This window comes from Paroedura picta, chromosome 16 (assembly GCF_049243985.1).
Source record: "Paroedura picta isolate Pp20150507F chromosome 16, Ppicta_v3.0, whole genome shotgun sequence".
In the NCBI taxonomy this organism is placed as follows: Eukaryota; Metazoa; Chordata; class Lepidosauria; order Squamata; family Gekkonidae; genus Paroedura; species Paroedura picta.
The window spans coordinates 1,848,555-1,870,952 of record NC_135384.1 but is presented as its reverse complement, the minus strand read 5'-3'; the positions used below and the strand labels follow the sequence as shown (position 1 = coordinate 1,870,952).

The window sequence follows — 22,398 nt, the reverse complement described above, 5'->3', positions numbered from 1 at the left end:
CTGGGAGCGGGGAAGGGGGAGCATTGTTTCGTATTTAGACCTTTAACCTGCCGAATGGCGCCCAACGTAGATCTGTTACCTTGATGTCCCTCTCTTCCCTTGCCAACCTTTGCCAGGATATCAACAAAGGAAAACAAAATAAAAGTCCAGTAGCTCCGTAAAGACTCGCACACGCAGCCAGCTGGATAACAGCCGGGCTAGTCACAGACCTGTTAGAGCTGTACTCCCAGAGCAATTCTCTCAGAGCTCTCTCAGCCTCACTTCACTGACGAAGGGTGCTTGCACTCGAAAGCTCACGCCTGATTTTATTGTGCTACTTCAGACCAACACGGCTACCCATTCGAATCTTCCCTCACAGGGGTGTCTGTTGTGCGGAGAGGAAAGCAAAGAAATTGTAAGCCACTTTGAGACTCCTTCGGGTAGAGAAAAAATGGGTATACAAACCAACTCTTCTTCATATTCTTTTTAAAAAAATGGATTGGAACTCTTCTTCTTCTGAATCATTATGGCTTTGACCCAGCCAGCTTCCTCACAGGTTGAGAGAGACTATGCTGTGGATCAGGGGACCTGCAGAGACCAAAGTCATGTAGGAAGGGTGGAATCTCACTGGGTGACCTTTGATGAATCACATGATCTAGGCAGAGATTCTGGGGATTTTTTGGGGGGGCATCATCTGGACATGGAACTGGGGTCACTGTGTGTGGGCAGGTAGTTGTGAATTTCCTGCAATGTGCTGAGGGTTAGACTAGATGACCCTGGAGAGCCCTTCCTACTCTATGCTTCTATCCCAGCCTCACCTACCTTGCAGGGGTGTTACAGAGATAAAATGGAGGAGATAACAAAGGCAGTGGGGGATCAAACAGGGCTTGCCAGATAAGAAGCTGTCACTCTGAGCCACTACACCACCGCTGGCTTAACTGCTAAGAGTGCCTTTCAGCCAGCTGTGGAAAGGTTCGCCCTTCCCTGCCAGGCTCCCCCAGAGGGTGGCTGCAGGCCGTAGCTAATACAGGGAGCAGAGGAACAATTGTCTCATGGGCTGGGGATCAGTTGGCAATCGCACAGGGGACAGAAATAATAGAGGGAGGAGAGGGAAGGGCGAGGACCACGTTCCTTCTTCACAAAAGTCGATTTACAGGGATCCGCTGGAAGAAAGTCGCTGGCTGTGAACTGAGATCAAGGGAGGTCCCCCCTCCAAAACACACACACACAACCCCCCCCCCAACCATTCCATCACCCTTATTTAATTTAGCTAACCTCCCAGGGAAATCCATTCACTTTCTAATGCAGGCCCTTCAATTACTGGCAGGGATTATGCACACACAGGCCCTGCTTTCTAGGGGCCCCCCCTCCCTCCTGGGGAGAACAATGGTGCCATCAAAGTGTGCTTGCATATTTTATTTCCCCCCATCCACCCCCTCCCCCACGCATGAGCTCTCCAGCTGTCCAGCCCTCTGAGGAGCCCTCTGGGGCCATGGGTGGCGTTCGTGGGACGTTTTGCCTCCTTAGCACCGTCACGTTTGTTTCTCCCACGTTTTCTCGGCCTGGAATCAGGCAGCAAAGCCAGGAAGCACTGCTTTCCGTGGCAGGCAGAGGCAGGGATGCTTCCCCTGCCAGATTTCTGCCTGAGTTATGGAAGGATATGATGGGTGATAAGATGAGGGGCACGCCACAGACACAAGTGGAGAGTTAGCTAGATTTGTAACGGACTGGACTTGGGTGATGTGCTTTGGGCAGCTCATTTCCCCAAATCTTGGTGCTCTGGACTCAAATGTGGGTCTTCTACCACAGGCCCACATGGAACCCCTCTGCAACGCTCTTCCAAGAGGAGGGGAGGATGGTTTCGGCAGGTCATTGCTCCACATTCTGGGAAGGGCCATCGATGCCAGTCTGGAGCAAAGGGCAGAGAAGAGACCCTTTGGCCATGCCGAGGCATCATGCCCCTTTCGCACACTGGGACCACATGACCAGAGGCCAAGGTTACAAATCGCTCCAGGCCAAGTGGCGCAGAACTGGGTTTAGGGGGGAAAGCGAGGCTCATTTCTCACAGCCGATGCTGAAGGTATCCCTTGGAACTGGGGGGGGGGAACCCAATTCCCGTGCCTGCTGGCCTCTCAATTCCAGTCCAGAACCCCTTAGAGACCAGCAAAATTTGGGAGGCAAAACCCTTTAAGCATTTGACAAAAGGAGACTCCTGGCAGCTCACGTTGGGCTCCTGGACTAAAAACACTCTTCTGTAAACCATGATGGCTCCCCTTGGAGAGGTTCCCTTTCGCCTGCCTTTGAGCTGGCCTTCCTACCCGTTCTCTGCCCAGCGCCAGGCACCTTTGAGCATGCTGATTTGGGCTAAGTTTTGAAGCCCTCTCTCTCCCCTCCCCCCCTGGGGTCTCCGATCTCCCCTGCTCAATTGCTCCTTTCTGCTTCCCGGGGAATTGCTGGGGGCTCGGGAGACAGACGGCATTTTATGGTCTTTTATTGGGGGGCCTGGGCTTGGAGGGACGGCCAACAGCTTGTGGGAACCTGGGCCCAGCCGAGATTCTCACTGCCATAAAAGCCAAGGTGTCAGAACTGACCGATAAGCCAGAAGGGAGGGGGAGAGCCAGGAGTCAGAAACACCCCCCGGCATAAAAAAGATGAGAAATTTCCCACAAGGAAGAAAGGCAGAACTATCTTCCCGCCCCTTTGCACCTTTGAGGGTTTGACGGAGTTTTAGCAAATGGTGACCAGTTTTCGCCTCTCTTTCCTAATTCCAGAATTGGGGTTCGGTTGGTGGAACCGATGGGCGGGGGTGGGGAAGACAAAAGCCAGCATGGCTTCACACAAAACGGGATTGCTCAAAGGGATTGGTAGCCATAAGAAGAATCCATTGCTCTCCAAGGCTTGGAAACTCTTGAGGGGAGAAAGCTCTCTCGGTGGCTGTTTGCCCCCCGGCAGCCCCCTGTTTCCTGGGGAAAATAGCTTCTTATGGAGTTTGGACTCCGTGGCTTGAGACACCCCTCCGCATAACCTGCCCTCCAAAACCCCAGCACCTCCTCTCCTGGGGAAATTGTGTCTCTGGGAAACAGTGGTCACTCCAGGAGACCTAGAGGTTGGCACCCCCTTTTAACCACCTGCTTGCCAGCTTCACCCAGCCTGCGCTTTCAGGCGCTGTTTGTTCAGTCTGACACGGCCAACTGGTTCTTGCTTTTCGTTCAGCATTCTGAAAACAGTTTGCCAAAGCTCCTTTAAGGGCCCCGGAGCAGTCTCAGCTGGCAGCCACCCACCCACACCCCAGCAGTGGGGAACTCTGTGCGGACTCCTGCTTCGGCCTCTGGCCTGGAGAGCACAGCCTCTGGTGGGCCTGCCCTCTGCCCTCTCCCCCAAAGGGGCTGCCAGCAGAAACGGCCGTGAAAGCCAGGGAGGGGGTAAAGAATCCCAGAAAGCCTGGAGGGTCCTCCCAAAAGGGAAGGTGAGGAAGGGGACAGATGCCCAGGCTGGGCCTCTTCTCAGACTGGTTGATTGATTGATTGATTGATTGATTGATGATTGTCCTTTCTCTCTGGAGGTTGATTACAGAGCACAAGTGAACCTAGTCAAGGGGACGGGAGATCCAAAGGGCAACGTAATTGGATTTAAGACTGCAGAAATCTGAAACAAAGCTTCACACATTAAATGGTGCAGAAATACAGCAAGAGAGGTGCTGAGTGTTGTTAGGGAGTTCAGGCACTTGTCCAGCAGGGCTTTTGGCCACTGGAGATCCAATCGGCTGCACCTGCCCCCCCCAGGCTCTCAAAGCTAAGCAGGGTTAACCTTGGCGTGCAATGGGGAGGCCAACTGTGAAGGTTTACCAGGGGCAGGCGATGGCAAACTACCTCCAAATGCCCTGGCAGCCAGGCAGTCTTAGGACCTCCCGGCTACATTACACACATGTGCCATGACCCACCATCCTGGGTTTCTCTCTGTATGACTGGGCAGCCAGCCTGGTTAAGAGCTGTGGCCTCCCGTTTGGAGAACCAGGTGATTCCCCACTCCTCCGCCACAAGCTGGGCGTCCTTGGGCCAGTCACGGTTCTCTGAGAGCTGTTTTTGCAGAGCAGTTCTGTCAGAGCCCTATCAGCCCCACCTAGCTCCCAGGGTGTCTGCTATGGGGAGAGGAAGGGAAGGCAATCGTAGGCCACTTTTAGTTTCTTTCTGGCAGTAAAAAGCTGGGTACAAAACCCAACTTTTCTTTTTCATCTTCTCTCTCTCTCTCTCTCTCTCTCTCTCTGTTCTCCCTCCCCCCCCCTTCTGTCAGTTTTTCCCACCCCCAAACAAGGCCATGGTGCTGCAGGGCCAACTGGCAAGTGTAAAACGATGGAGGCCAAACCTAGTGTTGGCCAGGCCTGTGGGAATGCCAGCAACACCCTCCCGGAAGCAGCGGGGAAATTGTCCTGCTGGAGCCTTGGCAATTCACTGGGAATTATTTGTTGTTGGGGGGAGTGACGACAGCTTGGAAACGGTGGCTCCCCACACAGGAGAGGGCCCAGGGGCTCTGCCCCCCCTTCCCTCAAGCCCTGGAAGTGAATTGGAAGTGCCTTTCAGCCTCTTGGCGAAACATGCCCCACATAAAGGAGGCAGTGGGGCAGAGGGTTTGATCTAGCCCCTATTGGATATTCCCCTCCTGAAGCTGCACATCCGCAGGAGACACACAGAGAAGGATTCCTGCCCGAGGGGCTTGCCTCCCCAAGGGCCCTAATCCAATGGACAAAGCAAGCCCCCTCCCCATTTTCTATTCAAGGCTGGGTTTAAATCTCTCCCCCTGATCTCCCAGCCCTGTCCCTGGGGAAACTGCTGGACTCCAGATGTGCCTTCCAAACGGGGGGGGGATATGCATCAGAGTGTCTCTCATGCTTTCCACAGCAGACAGAAATTCAACTGGGAAGGCTTTTTCTGGCAGGGAAAGCTCCATCTGCCAAAGGGGGGGGGGATCCAAAACCTTAAATCTTTTTGCACTGCTTTGAACCCGAAACGGGTTCGGCCAGCCTGCGAGGGGAGGGGGGAGCAGGGATTGCTTTGAAATTCTCCAGATTCTCCCCAGCCCGGAGGCAGGTAGGCCAGTCGCGTGGGCAACAGAAGGCGGGGAGGGGGGTGGGGGCTTTGTAAACACCCACACGATGCCAACAATCCGGATCAAAGGCTTCTTTTGCAATTCTGCCAGGAACGGGGGGGGGGGGGCGGGGAAGATGGAAAGGATGGATTTTCCCAAGGGAACAAAGCCACCCCCTGCACAGCTGGATAGGCAGAAGGCGGGGGGGGGGGGCGATTTGCCACTCTCCTCTCCTGGCCGCCCCCCAAAATGTCCATCTTGTCCATTTCAAAGGTTCCACTCGAGGCTTACGGGAGGGGGGGGAGGCTTCATTCAAGCCACCCCCTGGAAATGGTGAGGGGGGCGGGCGGGCGGAGGAAGAGGCGGCGGACCCGATCTTCGCTTTGCGTGGATTTCGGCCCGCGCACCGTTTTCTCCAGGTGGAAATCCTGCGCTGGCTGTCAGGATGCCGGGAGAGGGGCTGCGGCGGCCCCAGCAGTCTCCCATGCGCGTCAGGCCGGGGCAGAGGACCGCCCAAGAGGGAGCGGTGCCTCTGGGCGCGTGCAGAGTCTCCTTCCTCTTTCCTGAGCCCTCTGCATGCCGCCTTTCCTCGGGGTTCCAGGCGGCTTGCAAAAAGAGTCCGCGCAAATGGGGAGAGCGAGGGGGAGGGGCGACGCGCAGCGGCAAAATAGACCCGCAAGCCGCCGGCCCCTTTTGCGCGGCTGCATCTTTCCAGTCCCCCGATAAGGACGAGCTGCCTTTGCCGGCGGAGACGAGAACGCGCGCAGGAAAACGTCGGTCACGCGCTGTGAGCAGGATTCGAACCTGCGCAGGGAAACCCTATTGGATTTCGAGTCCAACGCCTTAACCACTCGGCCATCACAGCCACCTGCCAAAAACGTGGCAGCGCGTGGCTTTTGAGCTTCCTTTATGGGGGGGGGGGTCTTCCTGTGTTCAGGCTGCAGGCAGGAGGTTAGTCTGAGGGGCTGCGAGGCCTCTCCAATCGTACCCCCCCCCAAACACAGAAAATTAGCCTGTCAGGGAGAAACCTTGGCACCTACGTCCCTACGCAGCAGGGAAAAAGCAGCTTTAAAGGGGGATTAGACAGATTCATGAATTTTAAGCCCATCAGTGCTTCCTGGCCATGGTGACTGAGGGGGACCTCCACCTTGAGAGGTCTCCCAGAGCCAGGAGGACACATCAGGGCAAGGCCTCGGTCTCTCTTCCCTGCGTTTGGTCCTCCAGAGCAGGGGAAGTCAACCTGTGGTCCTCCAGATGTCCATGCACTACAATTCCCATGAGCCCCTGCCAGCAAACGCTGGCAGGGGCTCATGGGAATTGTGGTCCATGGACATCTGGTGGACCACAGGTTGAATACCCCTGCTCCAGAGGAACTGGTTGCTTGCTGGGTGTGATGAGATCCCAGGCTGGATGGACCCCTGGTCTGACCCAGCAGGCCTCTTCTGCTGTTCTTCTGAAGCTCTTGGCCTCTGTGCTCTGTTGCTGGCCCTGCAGAGGAACTGGCTGGCCCCTGGGTGAGACGGGAGGCTGGACTGGAGGGACCCTCCCTGGCCTGACCCAGCAGGGCTCTTCTGAGAGTCTTCTCAGGGGAAGGCCTCAGCCTCAACCAGCTGGTCACTGTATGAGATTGGGAGGCAGGGCTAGGGGGACCCATGGCCTGATCCTGCAGGGGTCTTCTTTCCTTCTGGTGTTCGTAAGCAGAGAAAGGCACCTTTGGCCCAATGCACCAATTACTCCCCCTTTCCGTGGCACGGAGGGGGTGCAAACGTCCATACGGCTGTATGTTTTCTCTAAAGCCTGGCCATGGGGGGGGGGAGGGGGGTGTTTGCTTTGCTTTGAAACTGTCTTCCATTCAAAGGCCCCAGATGAGGAGATCGTCCAAGGGTGGTGAGTCACGAAGGCCAAGAAGATTAGGCCTGGCTTCCACCCCCCCACTAAGACCCCTGGGGAGGGGGCTCCATAGGGCTGCCTTGTCCCTTTAATTAAACCCCCTCCCACAGCTCCTGAAGCACTGGGCAAGCTTCACGGCCAGTGCCTAGCAGGGCCTTCAAGGAGGCTGGAAAGGAGCAGCTCTTTGTTCAAGGCCCTAGCAATATTGGGGCTGGGGGAGGCCATCCGTGGGCCTTTGTCCTGGGGGATTGTCCCTCCCCGGGATACGGCCCACCCTCCCCGCATCCTCCTCAGCTTCATTAGCCACGCATAGCTGCTCCACTAATCCCTCTCTAGGCCTTCTTCGGACACCCCTGAAAAGCCACACTGAGAGATTTCCACTCAAGGACGGCCATAGGGCGCAGGGGGGGGGGGGGCTCTTTGTCTTTCTTTTTGCACCCGACACAAAAAGAGCCCTGCTGGGTCTGACCAAGGAGGCTCCATCCAGCCCAGCATCCTTTCTCAACCAGCTCCCGTGGAGAGGCCGAGGCCTTCAGGAGCCCTGCTGAGATCAGACCGAGGGTCCACCTGGCTTGGCCTCCTGCCCCCAGAGGTGCCCTGTAGCGGATCGGAGCTCAGGACGCGCCCATTTCCCCGCCGGCACCGCCGAGGCACGTCGGAAGAGGCCCACGGCGCCCCCTAGCCGCCCTCCCGCGCCCTGCAGGCCTCGCAGCTTTCCCACGTTGGCTCCGCCGCGCCAGCAGGTTGGAGCATTTGGGCGCGATGAGCTGCGAACCCCCCGGAAAGGTGCGACTCTGGGGCCAGGCCTGCCTTTGAAGCAGGATGCGGTTCCCGTGGGAGCGCAGGCGGGGGGCGGAGGAAGGACGGGGCTCAAGGCGCACGCCCGCTGCCTGGCCTGAGAAGCCCAAGTCCCAGCCCCCGCCCCATTGGATTACTTACTCGATCCATTCATTCAGCAGTAGGGAAATCTAGTAAGCAGCACCTTAACAGACTAACACAACCTGTGGCAGAGGAGAAGCTTTCGGGGGCGCTGCTCTTCAGAAATAGAGCAATGAACCTTAAGGTGCTCCTGGACTCTCTTCCCTACAGCTAAAGCGGGAGGCTTGAGTCCAGGGGCACCTTGTTTGTTTATTTACCTTGAACGCCAACCAAGTTTCATTCAAGGCAAACGCTTCTGTGCATCTAAGACGGCGACGCACCTTGAGCCGTCTCCATGGGGGGGCACCGCGTTCAGCTCTAGGAAATGGGAATCCATGAGCCTCGTGCGGGAAGGACAGATGGACGCCCATTTCAGCTGCATCTGCAGAAGGGAGCAGGAAAGCTTCCCCCCCCCCCCCATGGATCCTTGCTCTTTTCTCCACACAGTTTTCCATCGTCGTTCCTTCACCTCATTTATTTGAAAATAATTTAATTCAGTTGTATTTCGTTTTCAATTTTGTGCATCAACCGGGAATCGAACCGGGGTCTGCCGCAGCGGGCGAGAGCGCTACCCCTGCGCCAAATGGGCTTTAAGGAACATCTGGGGGGGGGGATCTTCCACGTGCCAACCCAGAGTGGGGACAAGGCCCTTCTGTCCTTTTCTTGCTTCTTGGTTGCGCCCCCAGAACAACGGAGGGGCTGGGAGGCCAAGAGGGACTCCGTCAAACCCTTTGCGACCCCTGCCCACAGCACCTACAAGCCTCCTTCTGCAAGCCTCCGCACACCACCCCCAGCCCCTCGGCGGGGGTCCCCGGCAGGTGCCCGGGAGTGCGAAGGCTCGTGGGCTGCCGGCCTGGCAGGAGATTGCGGGGAGGTGCCAATTTGACACGTCGGAGGCGGATCAAAGGGTGGGCGAGGCGCAGGAGGTCTTTGGCGCCCGGGCGTGTGGAAGGATTTCCCAGGGTCGTAAACTAGGGGGGGGGGGGGAAGGAGGTAGGAGGAGGAGGGTCGAGGGACCCCCGTGGGGAAGCAGAAGGCAGCGCGAGGGGGGGGGAGGTGTTTAGAGGGAAGAACATCTGGAGCAGGCGGGCCTGCCCCGCCCCTCAGCTAGCCCTGCTGCCCGAATGAGACCCTTGGCTTCGCTCTGAGGGGCTCTCGAAGGGGAATCCGCAGCCACCCCCTCCCCCCTCCCTTCTTATGGACTTCCCTTCCATAAGGGCAATCGATTTCAGGACCACCTTCCTATCACATTCTTTAGAAGAACAACAACAAAAATTTTGGCTGCATTGGCCGGGAATCGAACCCGGGCCTCCCGCGTGGCAGGCGAGAATTCTACCACTGAACCACCAATGCAGATGTTGTGTTACTTTCTAAAAAATTCCCATATATATATATATATTCTCCTCCTCAGCTCAGGTGGAGACTAATGAGCAGATGTCTCCTTAATTCTGGAATTTGGAGCGCGCAGCAAGGACGCATTTCCTTCCTTCCTTCCTTCCTTCCTTCCTTCCTTCCTTCCTTCCTTCCCCAGGCCCCGTCCCCCCGGGGATGTCCCCCACACTCTTGGGGAGCCCCTCGCCCGATCTGCTGGTCCCCGTTTGGTCCTTTGGTCTTCAAGGGGCCTTTCCTGGGCAGACGCCGCTTTACCGCCCGCTCGTCCGCTGCCAAAGGCCCGCAGACAGCCCCCGCCCGCCCTCCCGCCCACCCCCGCCCCTGGGAACGGCGGCCTCACGCCCAGGTGCCAATGGCCCCCCGCGCCCCGCCGCCTCTTTCATCCGCCCCGCAACGTGCCGAGTTCGCACCTCCGCCGGGGGGGGGGGGGGCTCGAGAGCATCTGCCGCCGGCCCACGAGCCTTCACACCCCCGGGCGCCTGCCGCAGCCTCCTGCCCAGAGCCCTGCCGGCACGGGAGGGCAGCCAGCCACCCTGGGGACCGGCCAGCTTGCGGGCGCTGCGCATTCCCACGTGGCGATCGGCAGGATGCGGGACTTCCCTTGCAAGCACGGGCGGGGGGGGGGGAGAATGTGTCCTGGCCCTGTTTGGGGGTGGCACATCATGCTCAGAGAGGGAGGGGCCGTCCGCGCTGGGGGGGGGCGGGGGCGGCGGATCCTGTTGCCACCTGGGCGCTGCAAAGTCAATGGCACAGCCCGTGTACTCTCTGCCGCCTGGCTTGCCAGCCTCCAGGTGAGGCCTGGCGACCTCCCGGAATTACGGCTCACTCCCAAGCCACGGAGAGCGTCAGTCCCTCTGGAGAACGGGGGGTGGCTTCTGGGGCAGGAAGCGCCAGGACATTTCCAGCCTGCAGTCGGTGACCTTAAATTGTCCCCCCCCAAAAAAAAAAAACTTCTGGGCAGTTCCGTGCATAGTTTGCAGCGCTGTGCATGCATCTCTTTGCTCATTGATCTGCTCCTCTGTGCATCACGCCCAGGGAGCGCGCACCCGCCCCGGCCACTAACTTCTGCCCCCGTCGAAGCTGGTAGGACAAAGGTGGAGCCCGCCAAGTTTAATTCTGGGTCCTAGTTTGGACTTCACGGTGACCCCCCCCCCCCCCCGGACGGCCTCCAGCCTTGTTCCCCCACACAGCAAACCATTGGAATTTAAACTATCGGTGGGGCTCTTCTGTTTCATCTGTTTCATCTAAGGACGGTCATCCAGCTGTGCTCTAAGAAGCATTGGTGGTTCAGTGGTAGAATTCTCGCCTGCCACGCGGGAGGCCCGGGTTCGATTCCCGGCCAATGCAACAATGTGTTTTGCCAAATGTTGAATTACTTGATCATGTGTTGAAGATCAACAAAGTTTAATTCAAGGAATAAACTTTTGCGTGTGTGCAAACTAGTGTTAAATATGCTCCCCCTTCCGCCTCTGGAACAGGATGAAGTATCCAGAGAGTAGCTATGTTAGTATTTTATCATTTTAACGTTTTAACAATTGTATGAGTGATGATGATGTATTTTTATTGTTTTAATCTGTGAGCCGCCCTGAGTCTTCGGGAAAGGGGGACATCAAAAGGGAATGAATAGCAACAACAACAACAGTCTGCATGCACACAAAAACTTATACCCGGAATTAAACTTGGTCTTCGAAGTGCCACCCGGCTCCAACTTTGTTATGCCGCCCAATTTTAAAAGCTTTCCCTTTCTCCAGAATTCTTCATCAAGTTGGAGAGTCCAAAGAACTAGAAAGCTTCCAGACTGTTTTGTATTATTTGCTGTTTTGTATTAAATACACAATACACCAATACACATAGGAATTTTTTGTTGTTGTTGTTCTGTTCTCCGTGGCTACTCTGTTTGATGAAGAAAGTAAAGCGGAAGTATCAGGTTGGAGCTGAAACTAATCTGGAAGGACCCTGTTCGATTTCCTAATGTTGTAGATCGCTTCATAGGCAGAAACGCCAACAACAAAAAAAAAAAATACAGCTGCATTGGCCGGGAATCGAACCCGGGCCTCCCGCGTGGCAGGCGAGAATTCTACCACTGAACCACCAATGCACGGCTGACAACATCTGGCGGCCTGTCGCCACTTGAAACTGATTTTCCCTTTTTTTTCATCCATCCATCCATCCATCCATCCATCCATCCATCCAAATCCCCTTCCCCTTCAACACCGGCTGGGGGCTGCAGTATTATTATCGTTGTGATGATTCAGTCACCGGGCCCTCCCCTGCCTTGCCCTAGTCTGGCCCTTCCTGGAGGGGCGTCCGGGGGGCAGCCGAGGGGCCTGGGCCAGCCCTGGGGGTGGGGGGGGGCATCTCTTCCGCGCGCCCCGTTTCCGGCTCTTCCAACGCAGCCGGGATTCCTCAGGCTCGTCTCTCTCGCAGGGGGCCCAAATGGCTCTTTGCAGCCGCCGCGAGGTGCGAATTCTGGGCCGCCATAAAGCCCCCTCGGGCGGGGGTGGAAGGGGGGGCTTTCCGCCCGGGCATTCCTGGCTGTCTGTCTGCGCCAGGAGCAATTGGGCCGCACGCGGCGGGGCCTCTTTCTCTCTCTCTCTCTCTTCCCCGCAGGGCAATAATCGGCCATCTGCGGAGACCTTTACGAGCGCCCTCGGAGCCGCCCTGGCTGCAGCCCCCCGCCCGCCCGCCCGCCCAAGTCAGTGCTGGACTTCCCAGCCCTGCTCCCCCTGGGACAGCCGAGACTGCTGTGAAAGCCACCATCATCCCGGGCATGGAGACGGGGGTCCCTCCAAACGACTGCGGGGAGGGGGCTGCCCCTGTCGCCCTCCCGCATGGAACACGAGACTAGTCGGTGCAGACGTGGTCGCGCACACAGGCACGCTTCGCCCCTCGAGTGACCCTTCCCGGGTCTTCAGGGCGCCCCTGGGCTCCAACTTGGCTTTCTTGCCCCAACCCCTGACCCCCCCTCCAAGGACGAGGGGGAGAGCACTCTGCGCCCGCCAGAACCAGATCATGGCTGGGCTCAAGGGCAACTCTGCCCTGGGGTCATCTAGACCAACTCCTTGGACAGGCGAGGAATTTGACAATGGTGGGAGAGAGAGAGCGAGAAGGCTCCCCCCGCTGGGAGTTTTTGATGGCTGAACGTGGAAGGAGCCCGCTTTCCCGATTCCCGTCCTCTTCGGGCACATCTGGCCCAAATTAAGCTCTTCCAGCTCGGCGAGTGTTTCTGGCTCTGGGGCAGCGAAGGCCCCATTTCGCAAAGACGAAAGGTTCATCTTTGAAATGCTTCATGACCTTCTTGGCCTACCTCGCGAGGTTGTCGTGAGGATAAAAAGCGGAGGCCAGGAGAACCCCTTGGGCAGAACAGCCAGGTGCTTGCTCTTTATTCGTGGACGGTCAGGCCATTACATCGCATCGCTCTCTGGGCCGGGGAAATTCAGTGTTATGGAGAACCGGTGGAGAAAACCTTCCTGCCATCCCTGACCATCATTTGCTAAATTCCGCCCTCCCTCCCTCCCTCCCCCGCCCCACACTCACACACGGGCCATTGGGGGGCTGCTGAGGGCGGGCCTGCGTGCGAGTCCAGCTCTTCACACCTCGGGCCGGGGGGCGGCAAGAGCCGGAAGGGCCATGAAAGCAGGGGGCGGAGGCTGGGGGGGGGGCTGGCCTGGCCCTCCTCCTGGGGAAAGGGGAGCCCGCGAGGCCCGGAGCCCTGAGCCTCAGAGGCGATGGTGGCCACGGAGAGCGCGGAGCCCGGAGGGGAGAGAAAGGTACAGGGGCGCCCGGAGGGGAGCCGCGGCGGGGCGGGCCACGGCCGCCCTGGCCCCCAGCCAGCACCCATAGTCCGGGGCTCTGGGGAGCGGGGGGAGGCGGAGCGGCCGGGGGGAGCTGCGCCGGGCGCTGCATCGGGGTCCCAGTCTGGGGCGGGAGGCGAGGCGAGGGGTCTTCGTGGGCACCCTGCACCTGGCAGGAGAGCCGCCCGGAGGGTCACAAATCGTGGCCTTATTCCTGCAATCCTGGGTCCCTTGCAGTCGGAGCGCTCCCGAAGACTCGGCTCGCCGGGCGGTGGGGAAAGCTCGGCCTGCGCTCCGGCCTTGGAGGCGCCTGTCTTCCGAGGCCCCTTTTGGGCTTCCTTGGCGGGCGGACATCTGGCGGCCCGGGCTAGCCGGCTGTTGCCTAGATGTGCCGAGCCAGCCTGGACGTCCTTTCGGTCTCCCCTAAGCAGGGATGGAGCCTGCTGGGTCTCCGAGCGAGATCACTCCCGCCTGGGCCGCTCCGGGTCCGGATGAACTGGCTGCCCCTTGGCAATGCATTCCGTGCGCCGTGCAAATTCCCGCCTCCGTTCCGACTGATCCGATGGCCGATGGAGAGGCAGACGCCGGGCCTGGCCCAGAGATCCGCCGCAGAGGCCGGGGTGGCGGTCGGGGTGGGGGCTCAGGGACGGTGCTTGCCTTGCCGCAGGGAGGCCGCCTAGAGCGGGGGTGGCCAAATGGTGGCTCTCCAGATGTCCATGGACTACAGCTCCCATGAGCCCCTGCCAGCTGGACATCTGGAGAGCCACCGTTTGGGCACCCCTGACCTAGAGGATCCTGAGAGCACCGGTTGTGCGTCTTTTGAGCTGCCTCCCAATCATTAGTAGGAAAGAGCCAGCAGCATCTTAAAGACTAACAGGATCCCGGCTCAGTTCCTCTGTCCTGTATATGGGCAAGTGGAAGGATTTCAGATGCCGAATGACGGATCACAGGCGTGATTGGATGAGGCATCATATGCAGAGGGGGAGTGTGTGAGGGAAGGGGGAAATCAGCATTGGGAATGGGACAGGAAACCGCGGTCTTGATTCAGTCCAGGAGGATGCATTGTTTGAGCATTGTGATCAGTTGCCATTCAGCCACCACTGTCACCAGAGCAGACTTACCCCTGCCTGGGTAATTTGAGTGCGGGGGACTCCAGGGAGGGGGCACAGGCAGTGTGGAGCAGGGTGGTTCAAAAGAAGGGTGAAGTTACATTTTTTTTGGCATTCTTTCCAGCAATTCTCTTCTAATAATACTGTTTTGTTTTCTTTAAATGGGGAGGGGGAGGATAATTGCCACCCCCTTCTCAAGCTAGCTCGAGGTCTTGCGAAGTGTTTGCCCCCCTCCCCCCAGTTCTCCAGGATGAGTTAGGGCACTGCGGCAGGGGGGGGGGGAAGAAGGGTTAATTGGTGGGGTGGGGGGAAAGCATGCGGGTTTAGTGCAGTAAGCCAGGCAGATCTGAACTTCGTCCCCTCTGGTTGCTGTTTCACTGGGAGTGGTTCAGCGGGTTGCAGCAGTGCCCCTCCCTGGGTCTGGGGGCCTCAACAGAGATCGGTTCTCCTGGAGGAAATGGATGCTGGGAGGGGGTGGACTCTATGCTTTCTCCCTTCCCCAAGCCCAGCCCCCACCCCCCAATTCTCCAGGAATCTTCCAGCCGGGAGGGGCAAGCTTATTCCTAATGCTAAATCTATTGCAGGCATTTAACCGAAAAGTATCCTAGCAGGTAAAATCCGGGAGCGTTTCCTGTGTTGCATTTTCAAAGGAGGATCCCGGGGAAGGTCGTCTCCCTGCCCAGTGAAGTAGCACACTGTTCTGCCAGCTGGTGGGCAAGGTCAGCCCCCCAGGCAGGGGTCAACCCCCCCATTGTTTCTCTGTCCAGATGCTGAAGCCCCTAGTGGAGAAGCGGCGGAGGGACCGCATCAACAGGAGCCTGGAAGAACTTCGCCTCCTCCTCCTACAGAGGACCCACTGCCAGGTCAGTGAGGGGGGGCCCCCTGGAGCTTCCCTCTACCTCCCTGCCCCCTGCAGGCCCCAAGGAGACGGCAGACAGGCGTGTGGGACAGAGGACACCTCTGAGCACTGCCCTGGATGGCTTCCTGGTTGGCTTTAGTGTTGATCTGACCCCCCCTAGAGGGGCTTGAAGCGCATTGTCACTTTGTTTCTTCCCTGGCCAGCAGGTGGAGCTATTGCTTTGCTTGACTATACCTTCCAACTGAGTTGATGTTCTCTAAAAGGCAGGGAAGTGGGTGGCTCTGGGAACCGGATCCGGTTTCTCTCCAGCTCTCTGGGCTGACACCTCCCCAGCGGTAAGCTAGCTCTACTCTGTGGCACAAGGAATATTTGAGGTTGGTGTTAGCAGGGTCAGGGCTGGCAAGAGGTGGATGCACACCCAGCAGGGATCAGGAATGCCTTCCTTATTTTCTTTGGCTTGTCTACTTAATTCCTCCCCTGCCTTTCTCCCTAGGGAGAGCCCAAAGCTGTGTATACTGTTCTCCTCTCCTCTTTCCTCACAACAACCCCTTGAGGTAGGCTAGGCTGAGAGGGTGCAACTGGCCCAACATCACCCAGCAAGTTCCTACAACACGATTGGGGATTCGAACCTGGGTCTCGCAGATCCTAGTCTGACGCTCTAACCACGAGGCCACGCTGGCTTCCCGGCCAGCCCACGGGGTCCGGTCGACACTGTAAAGAAAGAGGAAGTGGGCAATGCTTTCGTTTCTCAGCCCATCTCCTGCTGACCCCCTGGCTTCCCTTCTCTCTGCAAGGCCTGATTTCTGAGCTCAGATTTCTGGGTCCCCTGTCTGGTGGGGAAGAAGAGGTCCTTCATCAGCACGCTCTGGGAGTCGGTCAGGCCTGTTCAAGTAATGGTGGGGTTACCAGATGTCCTCCTTATTTGACACTTTTGGGCTGCTAAAAACAGATGGAAACATCCTCTTTTTGGACTGGAAAGTTAGCAATCTTCCTGGTCACCGCTTACATATTTGGGGTGTTGCAGATGGTCAAAGTAGTCATTTGGGAAAGGTGCCCTCTTCTTTAATTTTCAAAATCTGGTCATCTCTCTTCCGCCATGCCCCCTTCCAGCAGAGACTCCCCCCCCCCCGCCAGGCCGAGGCTGCTGCTCCCCCCTCCCAGCAACTGACGGTCAGACGCCTACTGCCTCTGGATGTGGAGGTTCTTTTTCGCTCCCAGCGCTGGCCTCTTGCATGCGCCCAGGCCCCTCCCCAACCCAATTTCCCCTTCAGCCACCCTCTCGGACCTCTTTCTTTACAGACTCTGAAGAACCCCAAAGTGGAGAAAGCAGAAATCCTGGAGATTGCTGTAGGATACCTGCAAGAGATGAATTCCGCTAAACTCCAGGGTACAACTGACCAGCGTGGTGCGGGCAGGGGAGGGGGCGTGTGCGTGTGGCAGGATGGGGGCTATCGGGGCAGGGGGTTGGGGGCATGCCTTGTTCACAAGAGCCGCGAGAAGGAGGGGGCATCGAAACCAGCCCCACTGCTTTCACACCTACAAGGATTGGGGGGGGGGCACTGGAGGGGCATCTTCTGCCAGTGTCTTCCCTTATCCACACAAAGGGTGAGACGTGGTGGCGGAGGAGGGAGGCCTAGCGGGCACCCAGCAATCGCTGGAAGTAGGCAGGTCTGATCCCGGCTCTGTCTGCCTGACCGGCTGTCCTCCCGCCCTGCTCTCAACTTCCCCTCTTTCAGGCGCTGACCTCGCGGAAGACCGGACCCTGCAGGCTTGCTACACGATGGGATTCCGGGAATGCCTCCTGGGCCTGGTGGCGTTCATCCAGCAAGCCCACCCCTCGGTCCAGAGCCACCTGCTCGACACCTTGCACCTGTACCTCGCGTCCAAGCCGGAGCCCCGCAGCCACGACTGGAGCTGCGGGCCGTTCTCCCCGAGCTCTTCCTTGGGGGAGACGCCTCCGAGGACCCCGGAGTCCTTCTGCTCCCCTGCGAAGCAGGTCGACGGACCGTTGCGCAGCCCGGACCCGCCTGGCTCCAGCGGGGGACGCCTCGGGAGCCAGCAGAGACACACCTGCCCAGGCACCGCCTCGCCCAAACAGCCGCCTCCCCCACAGGCCTACTGGAGACCTTGGCCCTAGGCCAGAGAGCATCAGCACTCCCCCGAGACCGAGCCAGGAGATGTGTGGGGATGGGGCAGGGGGGGGGGGAGGAGATTCTGCCTTGTACATAAAGCCTGTAAAAATGTGTCCGTGCCGGGACTGCTGCAGGGGCCCTTGAAATGCATAACAATTTAGCATTCTCACCTCTGAGACAGGGAAGGGGGTTTTGAGCAGTTAGTGCCGGGGTCTCCAACCTGGTGCCCACGGGCACCCGTCGCCCCCAGACACCTTTGCTTGGTTGGGCAGCAGAAGGATCTTCCCTGGGGGACTGAAGGTAAGCTACGGCAGCCATTTTGGGGCAGCAGCAGGCATTTGGGGGCTGCCCTCAGCGCCTAGTGATGCTTGCAGGGCCCAAAAGGCCGGGGGGCCCGGTGCTAGTGGCTTGGAATCCGGTTGGCGTCTCCTTCCCCGCCCAGCCCAGGCAGGCCTCAGGCGATCCAGAGGGATCCGTCTTTGGAGTTTGGGACTCCCAGGTAAGTACCGGAAGGGAAAATCGTGAGCCTTTCTGCCAACCGTCCCTCCTGATCCTCGGAGGGCTGCAGGGCTGGGCGAAATCCAGCCGGAGGCCATGCCGTTAGGAACTCTGCTACGGGGAGATCTGCACAGGAGTGGCCAGGTTTTCATACACTTGTATATATCTCGCAATTGACACAGCATCAGGGTCCTGCGGAGGCACAAGAGTGCACTTGGCTTCAGCATTTTCTTGCATGCAAACGTCCTGGATGCGGCTGAACTCACAGCAAATAAAATGTCTGTGTGTGTTTCCCCCCCCTCCCCCCTCCCAGCTCCTTCTTTTTAAAAACTATTTTAACCTCTCCTTTGCTTTGTGTCCAATATTTCTTATTTTATTATTATTATTATTAATAATATTATATTGTCTAGTTATGGCTTGCATTTGGGTTTTTCCTTTTAAAAAAAATTTAATATAGTACTTGTGTTTGCAGGAGGGTTGTTTCTGTCAGATCTGTGTAATAAAATATACACCTCTGTTTAAAATACGGCTGTACTCTTTCTTGCCGGCCTACAGAAAAAAAGAATACCGAGGACAGTGAAAGAAGTTTAAGGCAGGGTCTGGTGACAAAGGAAAGGTCGGTCCACGCATGTGTAGCCGAGTAGCAGGACACCCACAGTGTGTACAGAGGACTCCCACCCACCCCCGGCCACACTCTCTGGCCTCTCCATCCCGCAAGAGTTCATAGCCCCCACCCCCACCCCCAAAAAGCACCACCGTTTAATTTGCAGTTACGTAAGCAAGCAAGAAGATGGAGCTGAGCCATCAGCTGAAGGCATCTTATTTAAAGAAATGGATTCTGGGACAACTCCAAGAGGGTGGGGGATGCGTGGGGAGGGGGGGGGGAGAGTGCCGTGTCCACAAAGCTTCCGGACACGTGTGGGAGCCGCGGGGGACCGAGACGGCACAGTCGGAGCCTCCCCCCTCCCCCCCCCCTACATGTTGACAAATGCTTCTCTCTGATGCAAACCTCGACACAAGGCCTGCTGGGCAGATTGTATAGGCCTTCCCTGGAAGCAGAGCAGGTGCTTTTCTTCTTCCCGTGGGGGGAAAAGAGACAAAACACAAAAGAGAGAGAGAAACCAAAGCAGACAAGAGCAACAGGAGAGCTGCTGAAGCGGGGAAGGGGGGGGGGGCGGGGACCAGAGGTGGCAGGAAACTGCACAGGCTTTCATGCTGCATTGTTATATTGCTCATCTCTTATGCATATTTTACATTCACACCTTGCCTTTGGTCTACTCTGAGGGGCATCTCAAGCGATCCCCTCTGGCCAGTCTGGGCCCTGCAGAGCCCAGCGAGGGGCGGGAGGGGGGCTGCCTTGGGTGCCTTCAGACCCACCCCTCCCTGACCACTCAGCCATGGCTAAGGAAGGAGGTGGGAGGAGAAGGGAGGCCCCCTGTGCTTCGTGGCCTACAAAGCGGGAATAACTTTTGCAAAGGTGGATTCAGGTGAGCTGCTGCAGAGATCAGAAGTGATAGGACAAAGCCTGAATTTAAATCTGGGTAGAAGCGTGTGTGGGCATGCACACTCCTGTTCTTCTCCAAAGGAGGTATACGGAAGGAAATGAACAAATCGGCATGGGTTAGTGCATGCAAGGGGCTCATGGGAATTGTAGTCCATGAACATCTGGAGAGCCACTGTTCGGCCACCCCTGTAGAACAGAAGATGAGGGTCCTGGGCAACCAGGATTTGAAGCTTGTGTCCCTTGGCCCATCACAACTCTCAATTTAGCCTACCTCACAGGGTGGTTGTTGTAAAAAAAGAGAGGACACATGCAGTGGCCAAAACCCAGCTACCACCGGGAGATCCACCGGTGAAGCCAGAAACCCAGACATGATTATGTGCCCCGGGTTGCTGCAAAAATGAGCTCTCTGGGCTGCTGCAGAATTGGGAAGCCAACCGATGTTCCGGGAGGGGGCAACAGCTCGTGGGGAAATGAAGGGGCAACGCCTCCCTTTTCATCTTCCTTGTTCACATCAGCTATTGAGAACCGCCCCTAAGGGTGCCTCAGGTACGAATGACAAGTCCGTGAGACAGTCCGGCATCAGCCAGCCGACCACCCTTGCTTTTTTCACGCCACACTGGCCAGGTAGGCGCACAGGGAATCCCGGACCCTCTCGGACCTGGCTGCCGGCTGGATCCGGGCATCCGGCCTCTGGAGGGGCTGCTCGAAGGTGGCCGCCAACTGCCTGGCCTCCAGCTCCCAGGACTCCTCGTAAGCCTCCCCTTTGGCCTCGCAGATGTTGTGCAGGACGCAGCAGGCCGAGATGAGGCGGGGGAGGTTCTCAACGGCGCAGTCATTGCGGCCGGTCAGGCAGCGCCACCGGCCCTTCAGTCTGCTGAAGGCCTCCTCCAGGGGGGCCTGGCACCTCTTCAGGGTGGCGTTGAAGAGTTCCTTGGCCTCGTCCAGGTCGCCCGTGTAAGGAACCATCAGCCACGGAAGGAGGGGGTACGCCGGACCGCCCAGGATGACCCTGGGGACCGACACGCCGTTGATGTCCACGGCGCCCGGGGCAAAGAGAGTCCCTTCTTGTCCTTTGGTGAACAAGGTGGACCGGTTGAAGATCTTGGCTTCGTGAGTCTTTCCCGGCCAGCCAGCGCTCAGGTGGGTAAACTTGCCCCGGTGGTCCACCAAGGCCTGGAGGGCCATGGAGTAGTACCCTTTGGAGTTGACGTACTCGGCCGCCTGGTGGGGCGGGCACAGAATCGGCATGTGGGTGGTGCCCACCACGCCAGCGCAGTTGGGGAAGCCCAAGGCCTTGAACCCGTCGACGATTTCGGCCAGGCCGTGGCCCACGGTGACGGTGAGGCGCATCAGCACCCGCTGGATGGCCCGGCACACTTCCAGCACCACTGAGCCGGCGGTGGAGCGGCCGACCCCAAACTGGTTGCCCACGTCACGGTAGCACACGGACGTGGCCAGCTTCCACAGGGCGATGGCCACGCGCTTCTCCACGCTCAGGGGGATCCTCATCCGCGTCTTCTGGCGCTGCAGAGCCGGGGAGAGGCGGGCGCACAGCTCCAGGAAAGTGGCCTTGCGCATCCGGAAGTTCTGAAGCCACTGGGTGTCGTCCCACGTCTCCAGGACCGTGCGGTCCCACCACTCGGTGCTGCGGGGTCGGGCCCAGAACCGCCTCTCCACCGAGCGGAGGCGGCCGCCACGCCGGATGCCGGCCGTGGCCGCCTGCCTAGGGAACAAGGCCTCCTCTTCCTCCTCCGCCTCCTCCTCTTCCTCCTCCTCCTCCTCGGATTCTTCCTCCTCCTCTTCCTCGCCACGGCGCTGCTCCAAGCTGCGCAAGAACGCCCACTGCCGCCGTGCCGCCCCCGCTGCGGCCGCCTCCCTGCTGGCTCTCAGGTACTCCATCATCAGCGTCCCCGACTCCACCACGCACAGGATGGCGGCCTCCTTCTGGGCAGGATCCATGCTCTGGGAACGAGGGGAGCAGGACAGGGAGAGTTAGGTTTTGGTTGCACAAGTCCCTACGCAGGGAATACATGCAGAGAACTGGGGCAAGGGCGGGGGGGGGAAGCAACATGCAGAGCCGGGGGCAGGATCTGAGGCTGTCCTTTGTGCAGAGCGCAAGAGCTGCCCGGAGTCCTCAGCTCCAAATTGCAGCCAGGAAGCAGAGGCTGAGGGGGCGGGAAGGAAGGCGACAAAGACCACCGGCCACCATGTTCTCATTCTGCCCCCATGTGGCCACCGGGGGGAAAGGCATTTTGGAACCCTCAAATCTTTTTGAGCCTTCGGATCCCGTCTGCCATTTGGATCCAGGGTGATGGGCGCAAAGCATCGCCTGGCTAGCATCGCCAGGAACTCCACAAAGTCCACGTCCAGGGGCACCTTGCAGTTTAGGCCAGGAGTAAAACTTTTGGCCTCCAAGTTGCCCCCAGACCCCAATTTTGTCCAGCTGCTTCAGACCCAGGTGGGCACACCCCTGAACCTGCCAGGAACCTGGGGGCCTACGCGTTTGGGAGCCAGAACATCTGTCCCCCTGCGGTCAGATTGGCTCCTGCCCCACACGGCGGAACTTCCGCCCCTTGGAGACTGGCCTCGCCCCAGCCGCCCCTGCAGCTGCCTGCGGATCCTTCGACCAGCCTCGCAGGGGTGCCGCGAAGCGCCCGAAACATGCAACGTACTTTTAAATGCGTAAAAAGAGCAATTCCATTAAAGCCTTTGGTCTCTTCCCACCCGCCCTCGCCCGTTTCTCCCGCCTGCTTTACGCGAAGGCTGCGGAAAACCAACCTTGCCGCCGGTTCCTGCAGCTCCCCTCCGGGAAACCGGCTGCTGCCTCCCAGCAGGGGTGGAATTGGGGGAGGGGAAAAGCCCCCCCCCCAGAAGAAACCGTGGGTGGGGAGAGTGACAAAGACGTGGGCGCGAGGGGGTTAATACGGATTTACGCCTCCAATTAAAAAGTGCGGGGGGGGGGAATTAATTCAATGGCCGGAGCGGCTCCTTCCTTTGTTGCCTGCTGCAAAACGCAAGCGGGCGAAAGGACAGGAAATGCAAATAGCAGCCGAAATCCCGGCCTTCCCATTGGCTGGCAGAGCCCCCGCCTTCTTTCTCCTTCTTCCGCCCCCCTCCATTCACAACAGAGAATCGAGGGCAGTTAACCCTTTAGCCGAGGCGGTTCCATGGTGTAATGGTTAGCACTCTGGACTCTGAATCCAGCGATCCGAGTTCAAATCTCGGTGGAACCTTTGCTCCT

At 58.3% G+C, this 22,398-nt stretch overlaps 2 protein-coding genes and 5 non-coding genes across 7 annotated transcripts; 3 read left to right on the top strand and 4 right to left on the bottom strand.

The window, feature by feature from the left end:
- Positions 1–5,844: 5,844 nt before the first annotated feature.
- TRNAS-CGA (transfer RNA serine (anticodon CGA)) lies at positions 5,845–5,926 on the bottom strand. The gene has a single exon. It is a non-coding gene; the product is annotated as a tRNA-Ser (tRNA).
- A 3,225-nt stretch (positions 5,927–9,151) lies between these two features.
- TRNAG-GCC (transfer RNA glycine (anticodon GCC)) lies at positions 9,152–9,222 on the bottom strand. The gene has a single exon. It is a non-coding gene; the product is annotated as a tRNA-Gly (tRNA).
- Positions 9,223–10,537: 1,315 nt separating this feature from the next.
- Positions 10,538–10,608, top strand: TRNAG-GCC (transfer RNA glycine (anticodon GCC)). The gene has a single exon. It is a non-coding gene; the product is annotated as a tRNA-Gly (tRNA).
- Positions 10,609–11,288: 680 nt separating this feature from the next.
- Positions 11,289–11,359, bottom strand: TRNAG-GCC (transfer RNA glycine (anticodon GCC)). The gene has a single exon. It is a non-coding gene; the product is annotated as a tRNA-Gly (tRNA).
- Positions 11,360–12,913: 1,554 nt separating this feature from the next.
- On the top strand, positions 12,914–18,177 carry HES7 (hes family bHLH transcription factor 7). Its single transcript, XM_077314379.1, has 4 exons — positions 12,914–13,031; positions 14,932–15,027; positions 16,323–16,410; positions 16,760–18,177. Exons 1-4 carry the CDS (start codon positions 12,990–12,992, stop codon positions 17,158–17,160), a joined length of 627 nt encoding a protein of 208 aa, XP_077170494.1. The 5' UTR covers positions 12,914–12,989; the 3' UTR covers positions 17,161–18,177.
- LOC143825939 (uncharacterized) lies at positions 18,153–22,182 on the bottom strand. The gene is made up of 2 exons (XM_077314378.1): positions 21,936–22,182; positions 18,153–21,119 (listed from the first exon to the last, which is right to left on the bottom strand). Exon 2 carries the CDS (start codon positions 21,114–21,116, stop codon positions 19,764–19,766), a length of 1,353 nt encoding a protein of 450 aa, XP_077170493.1. The 5' UTR covers positions 21,117–21,119; positions 21,936–22,182; the 3' UTR covers positions 18,153–19,763.
- Positions 22,183–22,318: 136 nt separating this feature from the next.
- On the top strand, positions 22,319–22,390 carry TRNAQ-CUG (transfer RNA glutamine (anticodon CUG)). Its single transcript has one exon. It is a non-coding gene; the product is annotated as a tRNA-Gln (tRNA).
- Positions 22,391–22,398: the final 8 nt, after the last annotated feature.